Source organism: Acanthopagrus latus, chromosome 13 (genome assembly GCF_904848185.1).
Source record: "Acanthopagrus latus isolate v.2019 chromosome 13, fAcaLat1.1, whole genome shotgun sequence".
Classification (NCBI taxonomy): Eukaryota; Metazoa; Chordata; class Actinopteri; order Spariformes; family Sparidae; genus Acanthopagrus; species Acanthopagrus latus.
The window spans coordinates 3235420-3251608 of NC_051051.1; the positions used below are offsets into that span (position 1 = coordinate 3235420).

General features: G+C 42.2%; 4 protein-coding genes across 8 annotated transcripts; 3 read left to right on the plus strand and 1 right to left on the minus strand.

Moving 5' to 3' along the window:
* Positions 1–67: 67 nt before the first annotated feature.
* On the plus strand, positions 68–2360 carry LOC119031340 (claudin-4-like). The gene is made up of 3 exons (XM_037119755.1): positions 68–535; positions 802–1038; positions 1647–2360. Exons 1-3 carry the CDS (start codon positions 401–403, stop codon positions 2121–2123), a joined length of 849 nt encoding a protein of 282 aa, XP_036975650.1. The 5' UTR covers positions 68–400; the 3' UTR covers positions 2124–2360.
* Positions 2361–2414: 54 nt separating this feature from the next.
* On the plus strand, positions 2415–5618 carry LOC119031351 (claudin-4-like). Its single transcript, XM_037119770.1, has one exon. It carries the CDS (start codon positions 4030–4032, stop codon positions 4660–4662), a length of 633 nt encoding a protein of 210 aa, XP_036975665.1. The 5' UTR covers positions 2415–4029; the 3' UTR covers positions 4663–5618.
* Positions 5619–6450: 832 nt separating this feature from the next.
* LOC119031336 (claudin-4-like) lies at positions 6451–8752 on the plus strand. The gene has a single exon (XM_037119749.1). It carries the CDS (start codon positions 6924–6926, stop codon positions 7899–7901), a length of 978 nt encoding a protein of 325 aa, XP_036975644.1. The 5' UTR covers positions 6451–6923; the 3' UTR covers positions 7902–8752.
* Positions 8753–9772: 1020 nt separating this feature from the next.
* LOC119031342 (complement C1q-like protein 2) lies at positions 9773–15429 on the minus strand. Of its 5 annotated transcripts, none has more exons than XM_037119757.1 (5): positions 15101–15423; positions 11975–12058; positions 11579–11662; positions 11345–11473; positions 9773–10207 (listed from the first exon to the last, which is right to left on the minus strand). In XM_037119757.1, exons 1-5 carry the CDS (start codon positions 15348–15350, stop codon positions 9924–9926), a joined length of 831 nt encoding a protein of 276 aa, XP_036975652.1. In that variant the 5' UTR covers positions 15351–15423; the 3' UTR covers positions 9773–9923. The 5 variants fall into 5 exon arrangements, with proteins under 5 accessions (XP_036975652.1, XP_036975651.1, XP_036975654.1 ...); XM_037119756.1 differs by lacking the exon at positions 15101–15423 and adding an exon at positions 12285–12643; XM_037119758.1 differs by lacking the exons at positions 9773–10207; positions 11345–11473; positions 11579–11662; positions 11975–12058 and adding exons at positions 13639–14141; positions 14222–14350; positions 14435–14497; positions 14791–14874 and having other exon boundaries at positions 15101–15429.
* Between the last annotated feature and the right edge of the window lie 760 nt (positions 15430–16189).

Genomic DNA, 16189 nt, shown 5'->3' on the forward strand with positions numbered 1-16189 from the left:
CAGGTTTTTGGTGTATTGAAAGTTACAAAAGTTGATTTATGAAGGAAAAATATGTTTCTTTGCTTTGCGCCAACTGCTTCCTTGTATTTAAAAGCCTGAAAAACTTGATTTGCTTCTCGCTCTGAGGTGTTTGAATATCCTCTGTGTGTTTACAGACATGCTGCCTCTACTTGCATTATGTTTGCACATCTCTGTTGATCTTTGAGTCATCTGACTACTTAACATAACAGCAAAATATAACAGCTGACAAGAGGATGTTACTGTCTAGTTCAACCCAAGACAAGAGAAATGCCTATTTTCTCCTCTGAAGACCTGCCAAAGAAGTTTGAGATATTGTAACTTCTGGATATTTCTGGTGACTTAGCTTTTTTATTTCTTTGGTTTTAGTTCAGTTTTTTGAATGGCGGGTCAGGGCAGGCAGATCGGGGGCTTGACACTGGTTCTGATGGGGGTTTTGTTAGTGTGTGTGACATGTGGGCTGCCAATGTGGCGCGAGACATCTTTTGTCGGAGCAAATATTGTGACTGCACAATCGGTAAGTCGATACTCATAAACACATTTCAATTCACGGATTCAACGTTAAATTGGATAATTTATCTGACATTTTTGTATCTGATCACCAACTAAAACGCCTTAAAGACTGCATGAAACTGAAGCTGGGTCATTGACATTGTTTCCGCCCTTTGACTGACAGAAAAAAACAATAAATAAAACAACTTTAAATTGAAATTGGGGTTTATAGACAATCATCCAACACACATCCTGTCCTTCCTCTTAAATCTCGCCCTGCCTCTGCCTCAGGTGTGGGATGGTTTGTGGCTGCACTGCGTCCTTCAGGCCACCGGTCAGATGCAGTGCAAGAGACACACAACATCCAAGACTTTGACCTCCGACTTCCAGGCCGGACGTGCCCTCACGTTGATTTCAATCCTGGCCGGCCTGCTGGGCTTCATCATCACCCTCGGAGGAGGAGGCGTGGTCAACTGCAGCGACGCTCCGCCTGACCCGTTAGAGCCTCCGACCACCTCCAGAAAGAAGGTGCTGAAGTTGTAGAGCTGCAACAATTAGTCCGTTAATAGATCAAAAGATCAAAAGAACATTACTCGCCAGAGTTTTGATAATCATTTTCATCATTCTTTCACAACAGGTTTAGTAATTTTTCAAGGTAATTACTTGTTCTTTCACTTAAGAACTAAATAAAAGTGATTTCTACATACGCTTTTAAAATTGTTAGCAACAAACCGTATTCTTGTGAAGCAGGTCCCTGTAACCTCTCTCTGATCATTTTCAAGTTGTTTCACTGCATCACTTCAACAATCAACAATCAATTACTAGAGACGACAGATGTGAGAGATGTGATGCTAATTAATCTAATAATCTTCATTTTGTTATCATCATTAATTCTGGACTCAATAAAAACAAAAAACCAAAAATAAAAAGATTCTAAAAAAAATGCGTCTAAATGACAAAAGCAACAAAAGCAGAACAAAGAAAAAGTTACAGATGAAGCGATTCTCCATCAATTACAGCAGAACAGTTTTCCACATTTTCTCTTGCTGAAACCATGTTGATCTCAGAAGTTTTCCTCTAAAAACAAAAAACTACTGAAAGCCATTTTGAATCGCTGATATCCTTTGTTTGTCCAGGCGTCCCTGCTGGGTGGAGCTCTGTCTGTCCTCGCTGGCGTCCTGTGCCTGGTTTCAGTCAGCTGGTCCGCAGCAGCAACCGTCCTCGTCTACAACGACCCGCTGGTGATCGCGGCCCTGAAGAGAGAAGTGGGATCATCAATCTACATCGGCTGGGCCGCCTCCCTGCTGCTCCTGCTGGGCGGTGCTCTGATCTGCTTCATCTGCGGGGAGAAGGAGAGAACCCCACCTCCTTACTACTCCTACATGCCGTACGGCACAAACATTCAGTTCAGCGACGCTTCGTCCCGCATGGCCAGTCTGAGAACTGATGCCATGAGATCAAACAACTCCAGGATGTTTGATCGTCAATCACCAAGGAAGACGGTCGAGCACGTCGCCCAAGTGCATGATTACACCTCCCCGAGTAAAACCCAGAGTTGGAGTGGGATGTATAATCAGCCTCAGGGGACGCCACCGGGAGAATTTGGACAGTAATCCGTCAAACACGTCAGGGACACCAGACAAACGAAGAGCTTATTCACAAATGTGGTGCATGATGTTCCCAGCAGAGCTACAGCAGAGCAGAGTGATGATGATTATATCAGGCAGTAAATCTGGATGGGTGGGTCTGCATGGATAACTGAACACAAAAATCTCTCTGATGTCAACTGTGGTCTCTGTTTATATGTCAGTAATACTTTCCTTGGACAGATTGATAAAGAGATGCCGACGTTTCCAAATATATGAACCCTAACCCTAACCCTATGACTGGACACATTTTGGGGACACAATGTAAACAATATATCTTGTTGACTGTGAAAAACAAGATTATTATTAGACAGTTAGCTTTCATTAATGAGCAATTAAGGTTAGTTAATACTTACACAGTATGACGTGAATAATGATTTATGGGTTAGGATTTAAAGTGAGGTGCGTACATGAAAATATAGAAAGAAGGAAATATCTATATGAAGACTGTGGAGTATATTCACTGATCTCAACCTTTACCAAAAACATTTTATATGACAAAGGATGGACAGCAGAAGTACAGCTGTACCCCTGAATTCCTGCTGGAAGTTCTTGTGTTTCATTCAGCTGCTGTCCAGAAGTTTGTTGGTCAGCGTTTGTTGTTTTAAAACGTGTTTCATAAATAGATTTGACGTGATTGTACAGTGTCGTCTTTGTTTAGAGAAACTCTTGAATGACTGTCACATGTTTCAGACTGTCACTGTAAGATCTCTATTTCTCAAAAAGTGATTCAATTTGTATTAAGTTAATCAATGACAGTTCACCTACACTGGATGGTCTCACAGGCAGTGTGAGGAGTAACAGAATACATGTTCTGGATTAGGATACAAAACAAAAGTTATCTGTATTACAGTAAAACTGGAAGATTAAATACGAGTCATCCCACTGATATTTATTTTGTCTTGTCTTCATGTGCATATCTTTGGGAATTAGGTCATCTAAAAGTAATTGAGAGGAGTGAAGTTATATCACATTAGTGTTAGTCTTGGGTTACGTTACTATCTGCATTATTTAAACAGATAATTAGTAACTGTATTGGAATAAATCTTTACAGTAACCTTCCCAACACTCAACTCAATCAAAACTAAAGGCTCATATCATTTTGTGTAGGAGCATTATGTAGTTCTGGAGAATAAATTAAAACTCAGAATTTTAATATTTACAATATTGATTAGGTAATAATACAAACTCCATACCTGAATAAACAAGCTGTTCTCAGAGGAATACAAAGTGGCAAAGCTGGCAGGATCCACTCAATATAAACAAAGTAAAACAGGATGAAATTGTGTTGTCATTTAAGGTCAATTTGTTAAGGATTTTAAAAAAAAAAGAAAAAGTAATTGAAGCGTTTTCCTTTTATGGTTAACATTCTTCTCCAAAACTACAGAGCGCACCTTTAACATGAAGGAGAAGTTGAGACTGAAACTCAGGTTACATCAGTGCACAGACATTTTTTGAGTGTTAATCACTTGGAAGGTCCTTCTTTGCATAGTTAGTTAGTTAGTTATCACCCAGACAGATACTGCATCATCTTCATAACCGATGAATGATTTCAAATAGCTTATTAAATGTCCGGCAGCTTGTGTGTTGATGAGAAACTTAGTCTGTGGGCTGTACTCAGTGTCTGTCATTTTGTTGTTGTTGGTGGTCTCTGAAACTCTGAAGAATTCTGGTCAGGTGAGATTTCTTCACAAACCAGTTTCATCTGGGAGTAAACTCCTCCTCTGACTTCTCCTTTTACAACCAAACTCTCAGGGAACAAAGCCACTGTCAGCTCTGAGTGGGTAACAAAAACCACGACCCACTCCTCTGTCTCTCTGACCGGTAAATTACTCCTTCTTCTATTCTTTGAAGTGATCGACAGAACCTCAGCATGGTGTCTGGTGGACGACAGATTCTGGGTTTGTCCCTGGCTGTAATCGGCTTTCTGGGGAGCATCGTCATCTGCGCGCTCCCCACCTGGAAAGTCACAGCCTTCATCGGTGCCAACATCGTCACCTCTCAGGTGATCTGGGAGGGTTTGTGGATGAACTGTGTGACCCAGAGTACAGGCCAGATGCAGTGCAAAATCTACGACTCTCTCCTGGCTTTACCTCAAGACCTGCAGGCTGCCAGAGCGCTTGTCATCATCGCCATCATCGCCGGGATCTTTGGGCTCCTTCTTGGCGTGGTCGGGGGAAAGTGCACCAACTTCGTGGAGGAGGAAAGGCAGAAGAGCAAGGTGGCCATCGCCTCTGGAATCGTCTTCATCATCGCAGGCCTGTTTGTGCTTATCCCCGTCTGCTGGACCGCCAACACCATCATTCGTGATTTCTACAACCCCATTATGACCAACGCTCAGAGGAGGGAGCTGGGGGCTTCGCTCTACATCGGCTGGGGTTCTGCAGGGCTGCTGCTTCTGGGTGGGGGCCTCCTCTGCAGCTCCTGTCCCCCCAAGGATGAGAACAACTACGACGTAAAGTACCTGAAGGCTCGTTCTGTGGAGAGCAGCAAGGCGTACGTTTAGATCTTAAGCAGAACTGGGACAGTGTGTTGGAAAGAGATAAGACAAAGAGTTCATGAAGATTGACGATGATTCGAGTTGTGCCGTTTAGAATAATAAAGTCAGTAATGTGACTAAAACTGACAGGAACTTCTGCAGTGTGAGCGTGTTAACTTTGAAACAACCATAAAAGTCATAATAAGGTTTTTGATTCTCTATTTATGAGGATAGGATGTTTTTTGTATTTTACAGCGTTATGGACACTTTCACACGGTTTTCCTCATGTATTTTGTTAGTTTATGTTTAAGGACACAGAATATTATCTGTGGCATGTGAGATGAAGAACTTGTGTGTGAAAAACTGCTATAAATGTGAAAATCTGCCCGTGTAATCACAGTGTTGTTTCTGCGCCTGATTCTCTCTTGATCAAACTACTTGTTGTTCTTTGAATTGTTTTTTATTTTCTCTTCTTGTATTAAAATGTCATCTCTAAGACACACATTTGTGAGCAGGTGATGTTTCTCCTAAGTCGTTTTCCATCTCATCATGGCGGGTTTTATTTTTCAAAAGGAAGAACTGTTACAGCGACGACAAATGCCAAAAACTCAGTGGAACAATGGAACTGGTTTCTCAAGTGTACCTGAAAGAATCCTCACAAACAGGTTGTGTGACAGTGTGTGAGTCCTTCCTGCTGAATAAATAGATTGAGTGATAACGGTGTGCTTGTGTGTTTTTGTTATCTTTAATGTGTATCCAGTATTCTCTGTTTTTTATCTCATAAGACAGATTATTCTGTGAACTTTTACACAAGAGAAAGTGACTTCTTGTGTCCTTTTTTTTTTACACAAAGGAATATTTTGTGTGTTATAATGATGTGTGTGTGTGGGGGAAATGGGATAAACATGAAAAGTATCCCTCTGAACTTTACAAGGACGGCAAGATTAAAGATTATGTTGAGCCAGATTAAAAGGTCAAATCACTGACATAAGCAAGAACAGCAAGGACTGGCTCAAGTGTGTGTGTATTTGTGTGTGTGTGTGTGTGTGTGTGTGTGTGTGTGTGTGTGTGTGAGAGTGTGTGTATCTTTGTTTGTCTACTCCATAACTCTTAATCTCATCCAACATTTTTCAGACCTCACAGGTGAATAAAAAAACAACTGGCCCCGCAACTGACAGAAACAAGAATAGCGGGATCAGGGATAAAATGTTTGTGAGTGTGAATTTTCTTGTGTATGTGTGTGTGTGTGTTTTCGTGTGTGTGTGTGTGTGTGTGTGTGTGTGTGTGTGTGTGTGTGTGTAGACAGGAGGGTTTGCATGTTTCAAACAGGTTTTTCTGCACCGCGGCAGCTGCTAGGATGAAACTGGTTCTCTCTCCCAGGAGATTATGTGTCACATCATTTTCCTTTTGTAACACAAATGCATCTGCACACACACAAACACACTGAACTCACACGTGTATTAACTTTTGAGGCAAATGAATTCAAGTCCCTTTTTTTTCTATCTGTGATCCAATTCAGCCCTCCTGCAGAAAGATGTTGTTGTAATAAGAAGACAACTGATGCCTCAAGAGTGTGAATCATATAAACAAGTCTAAAGCCCAGAGGCTGATCATTCTTTCTGCTTTATCTCATTGAAGGTAAACTCGTCTTAAATGTTTCCAAAATAATCTTGTCAAGAGAAGATAACGAGGGAGGGAATAAATGATGTCACAGTTTCACAGCTACCTCTCTCTCTTTTTCTCTTTCTCTCTCTGTGTTTTCCTGTCAACCTCCTCCCCTTTCTATTCCCAATAGAGTAGGTGTGGTGCATCCTCACCTGGCCAGTAGCACACAGGCAGCCACTCAGGTGACAGAAAAGAAAGAGCGCTCTCAGGTAGATTGATAAAGAGAGAGCGAGGGGGAAGGAAAGGACAGCAGTTCGGTACATGAAGGCAGAGGGAGGGTAAGAAGGAACGAAGGCTGTAAACAAATGAACTGCGGCTGAAGTGAGGCGCACCTGGAGGCTGGACTGACAACTGTAATCGTCAGACAGGACTCTGTGTTCCTGGGATGGCTGCTTCACTGCGCTGCAACAATGGCAAGAAAAAAATAACTGGAGAAATGCACAGAAAGGGAGGCGTATGAAAACTGCAACTGGGAGAGAAAAGCCCACTGAAAATACAAGAGAAGAGAAGACTGACCAGAGAGTCCAGGAGTGAAAGCAAAGGAAGATTAAAAACATCCGTGCACTTTGCTCACTTTACTGTGAGGATATCTCCAGCAGCTTCTTCCCTCCACCTCCCCCATCATGGCGTCTCTGGGGATGCAGATGCTGGCGAGCGCCTTGTGCCTCCTGGGTTGGGCAGGGATCATCATCAGCTGCATAATGCCCATGTGGCGGGTTACAGCCTTCGTGGGGAGCACCATCGTCACCTCCCAGACCATCTGGGAGGGCATCTGGATGACCTGCGTGGTCCAGAGCACAGGACAAATCCAGTGTAAACCTTACGAGTCTCTCCTTGCTCTCAGTGCAGACCTGCAGGCCGCCAGAGCTCTCACCGTCCTCGCCATCGCCACAGGCAGCATGGGCCTCATTCTGGCCTTCGTCGGAGGGAAGTGCACTCGCTTTTTGGATGAAGAGGGAGAAAGAGTTAAGGGAAAGGTGGCTTTAGCTGCAGGGGCAGTGTTGATTGCCACAGGTCTGCTGTGTTTGATTCCCACATCATGGGCGGCCGGCGCCGTCGTGAGGAAGTTCTACAGCGCCTCCATCGATGCTCAGCGGAGGGAGATTGGAGCCTGTCTCTACATCGGCTGGGGAGCGTCCATCCTACTTATTCTGGGAGGGGGTTTGTTCATCAGTTCCTCATGTCCACTCAAAGCCCACAACACAGACAAGAGCCCCTCGGTCCGCTACCTGGTGGTCCGCTCTTCCAACGGGTCCACCCAGGTGGGTCCTTACCGAAGCAGAGTACCAACAGAAAAGTCTCAGCCTGTTGGAGCTGTGTTGCCCAGGTCTCAAAGCTACGAGGGGGCTTCAACAAAGTCTCAGCCGTACACAAGGCCTCCCTGGGAGGACAAGCCGGGGCAGGGCTCGATGCAGGAGTCTGAGAGATCGTGGGCACCGTCAACAAAGTCTCAGATGAAAAGACTGGAGTCAACAAGATCTGAGGACAGTGACGCGCCATCTACCAAGTCTCAGCTGAAACGAGCAGAAATGGAAGACGATTTATCAGTTGAGGGTGAAAATGAAGACGCGTCTGCAAATCCAGCAAGAACGTACCTGTAATGTGGGCACACACAGATACACACAAATGCAAGTCTATTAGAAGTAGTTTACTCACTTGTTATTTTTTCTTATTGTAGTTGATAAGTGTGGCATTGTAGTTAAGCAGTGGCCTTTACTCCACCAAGAGTTTTTGGTTTTAGATTGGATAGAACAGCTTGAGAAGGGAAGACTCAGGCTGGAACTGAAGCCCCGGCTGAGGACTCACAAGCATTAGCAGGACGCCCCTCCTCCATGTTGTTTTCATCGAAGGACAGATGACAGAAGGTCTGGACTGTGTTCACCAATGTCCAGGAGAATAGCAGCGATACCATTTTGCACTAAAACTGAATATAAACCAAATACAAAAACAAACTAAATCCAGGTGCAAGTGAAGTATGCCATCGTTTTCTTATTTTTCAGACATGACAAATAATGGTTTGTGTTGACTAATATCCTTTTTTACTCACAGGTTAAATGCACTATATATATATATATATGTAAGGATGGATCCGAATTTTACCTCAGACCTTATTTTCTTCTTTCTTATTTACACTTACATTTTAAAAGTTACACTTACTGTATGACAAAAGCTGCAAACAGGAGCGTTTGTGAAGACATTGCTTTTCGCCAAAACTGTGAAATGTGTTTTCATGTATGTTATTTGGTCAAGAAATACTGATAGACATTCATATGTTTATGTTTCAATAAATGACTGTAATTTAATCATGGAGGTCATATCCCTTTTTCTTGTATCTAGGTGTATTGCAAAAATCTCATACATGAGCTGAAAAGAGCTTTTTTCTTTGAGGTTGACAGCGTCCCCCCTGGACTTTCAGTCCTCTCCATGGCTATTAAAATCTACAGGACAAACTGGTTTGACAGAGAGTTTGGTTAGTGTGCAGAGGAGGGAGGCACAGTGTGTTTGTTGAGGATTAGAACTTAGTTTCAGTCAATCATGGAACATGCCCTTGTGGTTTTCCATATTCAAATGTACAGCAGCATCACTATCTCGTCAGATGCTACCATTTCAGAGCGCAAAATACAAATTTCACTTTAGAGGAGACTTTGTGTAGATACTGGAACATGTAAAAATGTATTTACTCGATACTGTAAGTAAAAAAAAAATACATAGGAATAGTATGAGAAATAAGGTTATACAAGAAAAAACATTCTTGATGCCCACATTTCTTCCTGGTGTGTGGTATTGTTGATGTGAGGATTTAAGTTCTGTGGTTTTGAACAATATCTGGCTGTGCACCATGACTTTGATCATAAAACATTGCCATCTTGTGGTCAGTGGTGCCACAGACACATCAGACCCCAGAACTCAGTCAAGGACCCAAAGTGAGGGTCATTATTTACTTTGGTACCAGACTGTGGTGACAGCTAGTGAAGTCTATGGGAGGTGCACAGAAAAACACACTGAAACCCAACTTATCTTTTTCATATGACTTCTTAAGTGGAAATGCCTCCAGAAAATGAAGGAACACACTTCAGAGAGTTGGTTAACCACTGTATCTTTATTGACACGTTGTTCATCCCTTCTTTGTTTTTTGGGAAAGTCTCCTGCTCACAGTATAACGGCCGTCTCGTCAAGGTTATTCAGTCAGATCGTCCCTGTTTGGTCACAATATAATTAACACTGTCTAAAAGAAATAAATCGTTTTTTAGACATCAAAAATTCAGACCTTTCTTTAAAATATTCAGGAAAAATAGAACCCCACTAAAATCCAGTACAAACAGGTGGGCCTACCAGTACAGGAAGACATTTTGCTATTGATTTTGAGTAAAATGACCTGGAAGCTATTGAGAAAATCGGTTGATGTTTTAAAATATTCATGAAAAATAGAAATTTCACTAAAATCCAATAAAAACAATAATCAGAATCAACATCACATTATTTGATATGTGCAGTGAAGGTACAGAAAGTTGTCCTGGAGGCAGCAGTGCTGAGAAATATCAGCATTTTATAAAGATTCACAGTTCAGCCAATAACAACAGAGTTTGTGACAAATCAGTCACACAGCAGCCTGAACAACATCCTCACAGTGTGAAGAGAAGGGAGCCGCTGAAGGTGCTGTAATTATTACTGTCGTCAAAGATAGAATGTCCTGATGGGAGAACCAGGTGAATTTCATCTCCTGCAGTCAGCTCCAACACCAGAGACTTAGTGAAATACTCAGGAACAGAATCGTTTTCGTTCCTCTCCCAATTATACATAATCCTTTGGTTGTTCTTGTACACTTGTACAGATATAACACCAGCATCGTAACCCATCACAGTGAACTGGAGATTGTAGACACCTTTGACTGGTGCTGTGAAGAAACCTACAGAGTGAGAGCAGAGAATGAAAAACAGGAATAACGGATGCAGGCTCGTGCACACATAAGGCCCGAGGGGTCCTTGAGCCCCTGCCTGTTTTGCCTCGTATTAAAAAGTGCCCTTTTGAATGAATGAATAAATTCCTGTTGTGCAAAGGAATGTAAAAAAACAATGGTACAAAAATGCCACAGTTATTTAGCGTACGCATTTTGTAAGTGATAGAGTTGTCGTGTGTGTTTTGAGCCTATAAAGCTGCTTCTCTGTCCGCTGTGGCTCTGCTCTCTCTCTCACAGAGGAGAGAGACTCATATTACATGTACATACATTGTTTTATCTCTTTTGTCTATTTACTCATTGCCAATAAAGCCTTTTGAATTGAACTGAGAGAGAGAAGCTGCTGCCTCATCGTGAACTCTACCATGCAGGTAGACGAGACGTGACAGTGGAGCGACTTGAACCTTTGTGAGCTATAAATCCATTAACACAACTTCATTTTAGGGGCTAACAAGTCGCCTTCCACTTATTCAACTTGTTTAAATATGAGTCATATTTCAGAAAAGCGCCCATTTGTGCTTGTTGAGCTAACTGTTTGTTAATGAGAGTTGAGAATAATCTGACAGCTGTCTGTCTCAGCTGTTTGTCTTCCCACAAATCTTAAACTTCCTCCAGATATTGAGTTTATTGCTGTTCCTATTAACAGTCATTTCTTGGTTTTGTCACATTTTTAGATGTGTAGCATGTATTTCTAGTTTGCACTTGCCCTCCAATAAATAGCCTGATAATAAACCAGTGTTTCATTGCATTGCAGCTGAATTGCATGTCTTCTAAACCTCAGTATTACGATGATGTGAATAAACTCATGTTGACAATAATTTGTTGACACAAATGAAATGGCAATTGCAAATCACTCACAGCTACACAGGATATTCAGCTAAGTAGTTAGCTTTCTATAAGTACTTTGTTTATTAATTTTACATGAATTAATCTACATATTGTGTTATTAAGGCCTGAAAAAATGTTGGCACGTGCTAAGCGTGCACGTACTGCCCTTTTCAGATTTTGAGCCCCCGCCCTTCTATAATCATGTGCATGTCCCTGAACGGATGTATGTAAAATGTCCACATGTGAGCTGCAGTATGTTACCTGTAGATGGATTGTAAGCTTTGCCAATGTTGGTGAAGACCTTGCTGTATTTCAGTGTGATGTCTGTGTTGTATGGTCCAAGAGTTCTTGCATCAGTCAGAGCTGCGTAGAAGGCCACCTTTGGTTTCTCTGACGACACGAAAACAACGTATGTGAATAAGTAGTGTGTGTGTGTGTGTGTGTGTGTGTGTGTGTGTGTGTGTGTGTGTTTGTGTGAGTAGATACAACCCTCACCTGCATTTTCTCTCTCCAGCTGGTCGATCCTGGACTTGCTGATGAGAAGTTCACTCTCACTGCTGCTCAGTCTGGTCTGCAGGTCTGGAGTTAATGTAATGACAGTGAATCACAGAACAGAGCAGACATCAAAATATCAAACTGTCAACATGCACAACACATTATTTACAGTATCCTGACCCATATCTTCTCTCTGCCTGAGTTCTAAAACTATTGTTTCATTCATGATCAGACCATATACTGACACAATATAGAATTTTCCATGCTGTCCAAAACAACTAATGTGATTGTTACACAAATTATTCACAATCTTTCCTCATCCAACACCTGTGTAGTTCAGGTGATCTTTAGGCAACATAAACTGTTAATTTGAGGTGAAGGTTGTCAGTGTGATACCTGCGTTCTCTTTTTCCAGGTCCCGTGTTTTGCTCTCGGAGGACGTCAGTCTGCTTTCCAAAGATGCCAGTTCTGTGGTTTGGACTGAAAAACAGAAGAAGTTTGAGTTTTGTTTGTGAAAGCATAAATTAATTACTAACAATACAAAAGTGAAAAACAACGAGCTCTGTTATATTTTTCATTCAATGACACTTTCATTCATGTTGACTTTTGAAGCTTTATTGTTGGAGCTCACAACAACTTTTTAATACACTGACACACTTCAGTGGAACATGATCATCACTGAACAGGAAAAGTGATCAGTCTGTACCTGAATTCTCTCTCTGCAGCAGCTCCATGTGAACCTTTTGCTCCACCACCATGTCTCTCAGTGCCCTCAGCTCCATCCAGACGTCACAGGCGGTTTGCTTCATGCTCTGCTGGGTCGATTCCTCAGCTGGATGTTTTGGATCTGTGTTCTGGTTGATCTCAGCCACCTCACCGAGGCCTCCAGCCTCCCCCTGAGCCCCTGATCCACACAGACCGAGCAGCAACAACAGCAAACCAGCAACAACCCTCATGGTCTCCACAAAGGTACAGTGGTAGAGTGGCTCTGTCTTATATCGTCTCCAAACTTCAGCTGACTGAGCGAGCGGGAAAAACAACAACAGTCCTATTTAAACAATCGATGGCGCAACGTCTAAAGTCCATGGCACAAGTGTTTTTAGGGTGTGTAGATAATTACAGTATGGGTAAAGAATGCTGATAACATCAACTATACAACAAACAATTATTGTTTTACTGCACATGTTGTTGGCTGTTTCGTAGCCTCAGTGCAGGCTGCTCTACATGTTGGGTTAAATGTTTGTCAGAATTTGAAACCAGAATCAGAAGCAACTGCAGGTGATGAAGAGCAAAGTGTTCATTCTCATTTATAAGAGCCAGCATGCATCATGCATGAGGTGCAACAGCTTAACTCCATCGATCATTAATCAATGTTCTGTTTTCATCTACTTGTCCAAACTGTAAAACAAACACAGTTCAGATTCATATAGTTCAGTTGTTTGGAATAAGGCAGCAACCCTCCAGATAAATCCTGAGCTCCATCAGAGCTGTCTCAAAGTTTTATTTACGAAGCTGAAAGTTTGATTCTGTTTCCTCTGGAGAGTTTCCTCTGTCCTGTCAAGTTTATAACTACAGTTTTTCCTTGTGTGGTTTAAATGTGCCATGATATTTTCTGCTGTGTGCGTGGAAACGTCTAAAATAACTGAAAGCAGCCTCGCTGATCATTCCAGCAGGGTGTACATGTGGTGCCAACCCGTCCATGTAGGTTCGTTGACTTATGGACAGGTTTTTCACTTTCTGCTGCCTGACAACACCTGATAGTACATTTGCTGCTCACACAATATGGGCGCTGGTTGTGAAAATGATAACTGCATCAGTCAGAGTCCACTTTGTCCACATTCAGGGGTCAGATATTCATACATTCAACTGTGAGTGACTCACATTTGGTAATGTTTTTTTTCAGATGCATTTTTATTTTTACACTAAAAAGTCAAATATGAAAATGAAGGATCATCGAAATCATTTTGAACAAAGAACGGCTGAAATGAGACTCATGTAGTGAATCAGTGAAACTTCTCTCAGGCTTTACAGCCAACAGTCAGTGAGAACAGACAGAAACACTTGAATGAAACTTTGATTTATTTAAATGCTGTTTTCATGTGACGACACAAAAGTGAAGTCAGATTGAGAATCACACTGTTTGAATCATGCAGTGAAGGTACAGAAAGTTGTCCTGGAGGCAGCAGTGCTGAGAAATATCAGCATTTTATAAAGATTCACAGTTCAGCCAATAACAACAGAGTTTGTGACAAATCAGTCACACAGCAGCCTGAACAACATCCTCACAGTGTGAAGAGAAGGGAGCCGCTGAAGGTGTTGAAATTACTAAGGCTGTCATAGACGGACCAGCCTGATGGGAGAACCAGGTGAATTTCATCTCCTGCTGTCAGCTCCAACACCAGAGAGTTAGTCAAATACTCACGAACCCCATTGTTGATATTCTCCCAATTTGCCATCATTATCTGGTGGTTCTTGTACACATATACACCTGTAGCACTAGTATCGTAACCGTGCACAGTGAACTGGAACCAGTAAACACCTTTGACTGGTGCTGTGAAGAAACCTACAGAGTGAGAGCAGAAAATGAAAAACAGGAACAACTGATGTATGTAAAATGTCCACATGTGAGCTGCAGTATGTTACCTGTAGATGGATTGTAAGCTTTGCCAGTGTTGGTGAAGACCTTGCTGTATTTCAGTGTGATGTCTGTGTTGTATGGTCCAAGAGTTCCTGCATCAGTCAGAGCTGCGTAGAAGGCCACCTTTGGTTTCTCTGATGACATGAAGAAGAACATCTGTAATTAAGTAATGTGTGTGTGCGTGCGTGTGTGTGTGTGTGAGTAGATACAACCCTCACCTGCATTTTCTCTCTCCAGCTGGTCGATCCTGGACTCACTGCTGCTCAGTCTGGTCTGCAGGTCTGGAGTTAATGTAATGACAGTGAATCACAAACATCAAAATATCAAACTGTCAACATGCACAACACATTATTTACAGTATCCTGACCCATATCTTCTCTGTCCATATGAACCAGTGCTAAAACTATTGTTTCATTCATGATCAGACCATATACTGACACAATATGTAATTTAATGTGATTGTTACACAAGTTATTCACAAAAATCTTTCCTCATCCAACACCTGTGTAGTTCAGGTGATCTTTAGGCAACATAAACTGTTCTTAATTTGAGGTGAAGGTTGTCAGTGTGATACCTGCGTTCTCTTTTTCCAGGTCCCGTGTTTTGCTCTCGGAGGACGTCAGTCTGCTTTCCAAAGACACAAGTTCTGTGGCTTGGACTGAAAAACAGAAGAAGTTTGAGTTTTGTTTGTGAAAGCATAAATTAATTACTAACAATACAAAAGTGAAAAACAACGAGCTCTGTTATATTTTTCATTCAATGACACTTTCATTCATGTTGACTTTTGAAGCTTTATTGCTGGAGCTCACAACAACTTTTTAATACACTGACACACTTCAGTGGAACATGATCATCACTGAACAGGAAAAGTAATCAGTCTGTACCTGAATTCTCTCTCTGCAGCAGCTCCATGTGAACCTTTTGCTCCACCACCATGTCTCTCAGTGCCCTCAGCTCCGTCCAGACGTCAGGGTCGGTTTGCTTTGTGCTCTGCTGGGTCGATTCCTCAGCTGGATGTTTTGGATCTGGGTTCTGGTTGATCTCAGCCACCTCACCGAGGCCTCCAGCCTCCCCCTGAGCCCCTGATCCACACAGACCGAGCAGCAGCAACAGCAAACCAGCAACAACCCTCATGGTCTCCACAAAGGTACAGTGGTAGAGTGGGTCTGTCTTATATCGTCTCCAAACTTCAGCTGACTGAACGAGCGGGAAAAACAACAAGTGTTTCTTGATTCAAGGCCTCCGATTATTCAATATGTTCTCTGTGCTGGTGAGAAAATACAAGCTGCTACAGGCTGGAGGAACACTTTAACTGTGATGCCCTCTCATGTAGTCACAACTGTGTCAACACTGTGTTTATTAATACACACACATACATGTCTTCACTGAGTCCATCTTCTGAGCTCATTCTCTTACAAATGCTCTAAATTAATATGCAAACCATGCTTGGATTGAGCACTGTGATCGACCTGAGAGTGGGTCAGGGGTCAAAAGTCAGGGATCAGATCTTCATATTCATTTTTATTCTGAATCAAACTAAATGCCAACTTATATATAATGTTGCTTTAATACGTCAATTTGTCTTTAACTGTGACGCTCTCTCATGTAGTCACAACTGTGTCAACACTGTGTTTATTAACACACACACACACACAGACACACACTGATGCTGCATGTGTGGCTGACTCGTGTCCATGTATTTATAGCTTCCAGGTATTTTCTGTCCAACTGTCGTTGCTCAGTCTGTTACTTACAATGATATTAGTATTTGTGTTCAGTGTTGACGCCATTCTGATAATATAAAAAAGGTGCAAAATAACGTTTTTCATGTCATGGCATCTATGTATTGTGCTGCAATGTTTAGCATGCTAGCCAGCTAGCCCCGGCCTGTCCAGCATTAAAACTCCACTCATCACCAGCTCCATGGCGAGCTAATAGGCAGCAGCAGCAACAGCTGGCAGCAGCAGCAACAG